We start from the raw sequence: 7,386 nt of genomic DNA, 5'->3' as shown, positions 1-7,386 counted from the left end.
ATGGTGTTTTAAAATATTAATAGAAACCCTGACTAAGTCAGTCACTATGCCTATTTTTTTCTGGTGAATTTGGGTTATCTAACTCACACACAGAAGGCAAGCACTTTACCAAATGAGTTTGTGTTATTGACATTAAAACTCTGACCCTGAATAGTCAGCAGGAAGCTTGAGTCTTGGTAGGGCCCTCAGCACATCAGTGGATTCTACAGGTACCAGAGTACAAAGTCTTTTTTGTTTGTTTTTGGTTTTGAAGACAAGGTCTTGTATAGTCCACCCTGTCCTCAAATTTGTTATGTAGTTGAGAGTGAGTTTGAACTCCTGATTCTCCTGACTTCTAGGTACAGAGGTTTCAGACATGAGCCAACCAGTTCCAGTGCCAAATCTGATGATATTAAGAGAGAGTGAGACTTTGAATGAGGTAGAGCCTAAGGTGTCCCTGAGCTATGGCTTCCTGTCTTACCTTGAGATTCAGCTCCCCACTTCCCAGCTGATTTATCCTCAGCTGCAACCATGGTTCATATTGGCTTAAGTATAGTTGATTCAGGTGGCAGATGGAGATATCTCCATGGTGTTTGGTCTTTCAGAATCACAGAATACAAGAGCTATGAAGTCATGGGGACTTCCATTGACATTTCAAGCAAAGGCTGGGAGGTCAGACAGATGTTTGCTGCAGAATTGGAGCCCCTTAAGAAGGTCCCCAAATCAGTGATGTTGGTTAGAGGTGTACAAATGGAGCTGAGAGTTGCATCCAGTAATAGGCAGAGCAACCTGTTGTGGTGCAGGAAAGCTAGCTCACCTAGGAAAGCTACAGGTGGTGTAGGAAGCCAGCTCAATCAAGTAGGCAACAACAGAGTCTCTGACAAGCAACATATCCTAGGAAGAGCCATCCAAGGACTTGTGACCCTGCTGCAATTTGCACAGAACATCATTCTGGGAGATTTGGAATTTAATGCTTGCCTTGGTAGGTTTTGCCTGCCCTCTCCTTGTACCTTAAAGTATGCAACAACTTGTTTTTGAGTTTTCACACTGACAGCCAGGCCATTTACCCTGAGCCTCATAGGAGACTTTGAACTTAGGCTTTTGAGCAATGTGGAATAAAAGAAGACTTTGGCACTATTGGCATGAAATGAACACATTCATGCTCTGATATTGGCATGAGTATAAGGGCCAAGGGCAGAACGCTGTGGTTTGGTTGAAGTTTCTTCCTCTATGAACCCACGTGTGGGAAGCCTGGCTCCCAGTGTTTCAATGTTAAGCAGTAGTGGGACCATTAAGAGACAGAGCCTATTGGCTCTAAATTGGACATCTGCATCAACCTCCTCTAAGACTCAAGGAACATCAAAGAGGGTGAGTACAAAGAATGTAAAGCCAGAGAATGGAGAGGAACGGTATGGAACCCTATGTTCCAGACATGACATAGCTGTTGCTTTCATGAACTCACAGCAATTGTAGATACCTGAAGAAACCCTTACTGGGCCCATCCACTTCTCATCATGGCATGGGTGAGTCTCAGAGGGCCTATCGTTTCCTAAGGCTAAAGATGGCTGATGGAGGAGGAGTATTTTCTACAATGCTGTAGTGAATACTAAGTTGTCCATGCTCCAGCATATGGCATTCCACCCACACTCTGGCAAGAAAATCCAAATAAACTCAGTGAATCACAGATACACACACACACACACACACACACACACACACACACACACACACGCACACACACACAAATAGCTATGAAAACGAGAAGTGGTGAGTGAGGAAAAAGAGGTTTAGTAGGAGAGGGCAAAGGAGGTTAATTGGAGAGTGAAATGACCAAATTTCATTATATGCATACATGAAATTATTAAAAGATAAGTATGGGTAGACAATATTTTTAAAATATTTTATTTGAATTAATTTTCACACATGCATATGTTTTTTCTCTTAATTTTTTAATTTGATAATTTCATACATGAGTACTGTCTTCACATCTTTTCTACCCCCTCCTTTACACTCCAGCTCTTTCAATGTCCCTCTCATGTTCATGACCTGTTATTCTATAATTATTATTACACACACACACACACACATACACACACATACACACACACACAAACACACACACACACCACAAACACGCTCACATGTATGTATGTTCTAGTAAGTCCATTTAGAGTTGCTGATTAGTATATGTGTTTATTGCTGACCAATTCCAATTGGATGACCTATCAGGGGACTGAACCCTGGAAAAGACTGATTTCTCTCCTCTCAGCATCTCTTGATTGCCATGGCTCTTCATCTAGATGTGAGACTTCGTTCAACTTCCCATTCACAGTGAACGTTAGCAGGTGGTTTGTTACTGGGGCTTTGTTACAGCAACCTCATGGTTGAGATTTCATAAGCATAGCACACCTGTCATATCAAGTTATCACATGTAACTCCAGTTGTCTTGGTCCTCAGGCTCTTACAGTCTATGTTTCCTCATCTTTATGTAGCAGTTGCATTACAAATATAAAATAAGTATAAAATATAAAACCAAGTAGGCTGTGCATCATATAGTCACTTACTCTGCATTTGTTGTGTTATGGATCTCTGTATGCCTCCATGTACAGCAGAAAGAATTGTCTTTGATGAGGGCTGAGAGCTAGACTTAGCTGTGGGAATCAGCACTCTTAACCCATGAGCCTCTCTCCAGCACTAATTGATGTCATTTCATGCAATTTGCAATGCCAGCTTTAGATCATCAACTGTGCTGTGAAGTGAAAGGACTGGGAAGACAAAGAACTTCCATTTCCTTGAGGGGGTCTGCTGAATTTCCCGCTATGGTTAAGCTGTGAGGCAACCACAGCTCTGAGACTCCAGTTTCTCAGCTCAAGAAAAGCCAATGTTGCAAACACACAAGCTTAAGGGTGTGTGTGGAGGTGGGGGTGGAACAAGCATAGGTCAGATGACTCATGGATGATATGAGCAAAACAAAGGAAGGAAGTGGGAAACCCCAGGTACGTGTGCAGAAAATGAGACATCTGGGAAGGAACAAGATCTTGCCTTTGGCAAGTTTTCCCATGTTCCTGCTGTTCCCTAATGCTGCCATGTATATGTTTTCGGGGACGAGGACACCTGGCACAGAAACTCAAGGCAGAATATGTCATATTATAGGAAACTAGTCTCTCCTTCTTAGATCTTAAATATCTAGTTTATGGGCCAGAGAGATGGCTCAATGGGTAAAGGAGCTTGCTGCTGAGTCTGCTGAACTGAATTTGATCCCTGATAATCCACATAGAAGGAATGTTAGAAAGGATGCCCACAAGTTGTCCTCTGACCTTCCCAGGCATCACATGGTATTTGTGCACATTCACAGAGGGAGAAATATAAAAGTAAATGCAATTTCAAAAACAATTGTTTGATTTAAAAAATTTTATTTGAAGTGTATGAGTGTTTGTGTAGCCTTGTCTGTGCTGGATCTCACTCTACAGACAAGTCTGGCCTTGAACTCAGAGATTCACCTGTCTCAGCCTCCTAAGTGCTGAGATTAAAAACATACCCCACCACCACCCAGCCAATTTAGCAAGTTTTAAACAAAAAGAAGACATGAATTAGGGTGGGGGATTAGGGAGATAATCCAAAGGAATTTTAGTGGGGGAGCAGGGGATGTAAATGAACAAAATATATTGTGTTTATGCATGAAATTCTCATAGAATGAAATGTAGATGCATTTCTAAGTGGTCTTATTAAACAAACAAACAAAACCAACCAACCAACCAAACAAACAAAAAGCCACAGAGCCAGAAATAGGGGTGAAATCTGACAGAGATCAGAGGAATCAGAACAGCCACCAGCTAACCTTACCTCACCATGCCACAGCTTCCAAAGTGTTACTTCTTGTCTTACCCATGCCTTTATTCCCAGCCACTGTAGTAAATATAGAGGTCAGGCAGTGATAACACATTCTTTTAATTCTTTTCCTTGGGAGGCACAGATCCACCTGGATCTCTGTGAGTTCAAGGCCACACTGGGAACAGAGCCAGGCATGGTGGCACACACCTTAAATCCTAGCACTAACCATAAATGACTGGAGGTGTATACAGACAAACAGGAAGTAATGTATCTGAGTGGAGAGGAAATGAGATGGCAAGACAGAAAGGTATATAGGCATGGGTATACAGGAAGTAAGTCTCTTTGGTGGAGGATCTCCAAGGGGCAAGAATGTATCTTCTTTCTGCTCCCTCAGATTTTCACTCCAATTTCTGGTTCTGGATTTTTTATTAAGACCTTTCAAGATTCGTGTTGGGGTTAGGGATTTAGCTCAGTGGTAGAGCACTTGCCTAGTAAGTGCAAGGCCCTGGATTCGGTCCTCAGCTCCAGAAATAAAAAAGATTCTTGTTATATTTGGCACTCAACAGTTTGTGGCAAGAATTCACTAAAAAGACTCTTGTGACATTACAGGTCTTTGGCTCAGGCCTGAACTGTGTGCAGCCAGATCTCCACACCAAGTGGGCCAGAGTCTTCTTGTTTTTTTCTCTCCTGGTGGGTGGTGGGCTCTCTCTGCATTCCCTTCTCTTTTTGGTACCATACTACACAAGCTGCTTTGAAATTCCCTCAGACTGCTACTGTTCTATACAGTCGACAGATTTGGTGAATCAATTAAGATATCCTAAACAGAGGAATTAATTAAAAGAGAATTTTTCCCACATTAAAAGTGGGAAACATTTTTACAATGGAAGGTATTTGGTTTCTGTTTGATAATACATTAGGCAGTCTGAAAATGGAACAATTAAATGAGAGGATAATTAATATTGATGCGATGTATGTAACATCAGTTATGAATGTTATTTTTTTGGTCATTTTTATTTTAGCAAAAAAAGATTGGCAAATTTAAGTGCCAAGATAAAAGCTTTAGGAAAGCCCGTGAAAATGAATCAATCTGTTAAACGAATTATAGAGAAATTCAGACCCAGACAGAAGAATTTAAAGGTGAACATATGTCAGGGTTGAATTTCATGGTTACAGAGAAACAGCTTCAGGTTACCAGACAGCAAACTTTAATCTATCCAGTAACCTATGGGAACTGCCAAATGATCAAGGGTGGGTACAAAATAACTGAACTTGTGGTCAGCTTGTAATAGAATTATCCCTCACAACTGGAAAGAACTAATTACAGCTGTACTGGAGGCCAGTCCACAATTACAGTGGCGAACATGATTTAAAGAGGAGGCTAAAACTGTAGAAAAGCAATGTAGGACTAGAGGTATGGAAATTATCCAGGATCAGCTTCTTGGAGAAGGCGATTATGCTGATATACAAAGAGAATGATTATATAATAACCAAACCCTAACTCTATGCCACATGTCAGCCATGAACGCATGGGAGAGAATTGAGAAAGCAGGTAAGAAAATTGAATCAATTGCAAAAGTTATATGAAGACCAAGAGAAGTCTTCATGGATTTGTTACAAACATCATCTTCAGCAGTAAATTTAAGAATTATACCAAATTCAGAAGCTAGAGAGATAATAATTGAATCTTTGGCTTTTTAACATGCTAATGTAGCATGCAGGAAGGTGATCAGTCCATTAAACACTAGATTAGCACCGTTGGAGGATTGGATCAGGCACACAATTTTTTTTCCAGACCTGAGGACCAAACCCTTGCACTTGCTCTACCACTGAGCTAAATCCCCAACCCCCAGGGACACAATTAATATTGAGTCTTGTGACCATGATAGGAGTGATATTGTGGATAGGAGAGTTGACATCAAAAGCTTTGAGGAAAAATAATAATGTCATATATTTATTGCAGTAAACAAGGTCACCTGAAGAGGGACTGTGAACAGGGCATTCCTAGAAACAATGTTTATTCAAGGAACAATGGCAATAGAATGCCCCTCTCTTCAGGATTATGCAGAAAGTGTGGTATTGGTAAACATTGGTCTAAGAAATGTATATCAACAAGGGACAGACAAAGTAATCCTTTGGCTTTTGTTGGTATTAATGGATTTCCAGAACCTCTTATCATAGTTACTGACTCTCAGTATGCTGAAAGAGTGGTATTACACATTGAGACTGCAGTATTTATCCCTGATGCATCAGAATTAACTTCAATATTTATTCAGTTACAAGATACAATCAGGAAAAGGAGTCATCCTTTATATATAACTCATACCTGATCCCATACTGGTGCCAGGCCCTCTAGCACTAGGTAATGATTAGATTAATAAATTATTGATAGGAAATGTGCTGGAGGCCTCAGAATTTCACAAAAAAAATCATGTCAATAGTAAAGGTTTAAAAAAGGATTTTTTTTATAACCTGGCAACAAGTGAAGTTTATTGTAAGGAAATATCTTACTTGTTCCTTTTACAATCAGATGCTATTACCAGCAGGATGTAACCCAAAGGGTACTCAGAGGAATGAAATCTGGTAGATGGATGTGTTTCACTTTGCAGAATTTGGAAAAATGAAATATGTACACCATACCATTGATACTTATTTAGTATTTCAATGGGCAACTGCTTTGAGTTCTGAAAAAGTTGATTTTGTAATCACTCATTTGCTAGAAGTTATGGTCATCATGGGTATACCTGCACTAATTAAAACTGACAATGCTCCAGCAAATGTCTCTGTTAAAATGAAACAGTCTTTTGCTTATTACAATATAAAGTATATTACAGGTATACCACATAATCCTACAGGCCAAGCAGTTATAGAAAGACCAAACAGAACTCTAAAGTATATGCTAAATAAACAGAAAGGGGTAACAAAATCCCCCAGAAATAGACTGCATAATGCTCTATTAAGTTTGAATTTTCTCAGTGCTAATGAGAAAGGAACAACAGCTGCAGAGAGACATTGGATAATAGAAAAAAACTACAGAATTAAATCAGCTTATATACTTTAAGGATGTTCTGACCTCAGAATGGAAACCAGGATATGTGTTACATTGGGGACAAAGTTATGTTTTTTTCTACAGGAGAAGATAAGCTGTGGATACCATCAAAATTGATAAAGGTTTGATTTGAACAAGAGAGACCTCTTAATTAGAAGAGATGATAGATAGTTCATCAACCAGCATGACCATCCAATTTAAACTAACATATACCACTAACAAATACTTTTCATTTAATCAGATATAACTTGCCAAAAGGGAACATACCCAAAGTTAGGCTTGGGGAAAGACTTTTGTTTTTGTTTTTTAGGAGAATGAAAGGTAAGGAATCTGAAGAACACTGGACAAATGAGACAACTGAAGAAAAAGGACAAATCATCTGTCCCAGGAAAAAGAGTAAATGGCCTATTGGTATGTCATCTACAAAATTTCATAAGTCTTCCTAAATGTTTGTTTCTGCTCCTCTCTAAAGAAATTTAACGCTATTGGTCTTCTTGTAGTCCCAGTTCAATTAAAATTTAAAAAGGCTG

The 7,386-nt window shown here is 39.6% G+C and overlaps 1 protein-coding gene across 1 annotated transcript in view; it reads left to right on the top strand.

The window, feature by feature from the left end:
- The first annotated feature begins 612 nt into the window (after window positions 1-612).
- LOC118572592 (cytochrome P450 3A19-like) overlaps window positions 613-7,386 on the top strand; it is a 19,578-nt gene continuing 12,804 nt past the window's right edge. The window contains exons 1-2 of the mRNA XM_036172315.1: window positions 613-961; window positions 1,327-1,388. Coding sequence (XP_036028208.1) covers window positions 613-961; window positions 1,327-1,388 — 411 coding nt within the window. The remainder of the gene's footprint in view (window positions 962-1,326; window positions 1,389-7,386) is intronic.

The sequence above is a fragment of the Onychomys torridus genome, chromosome 22 (genome assembly GCF_903995425.1).
Source record: "Onychomys torridus chromosome 22, mOncTor1.1, whole genome shotgun sequence".
In the NCBI taxonomy this organism is placed as follows: Eukaryota; Metazoa; Chordata; class Mammalia; order Rodentia; family Cricetidae; genus Onychomys; species Onychomys torridus.
Note: the sequence above shows the minus strand (reverse complement) of the source record. Positions and strands in the feature narration are given on the sequence as shown.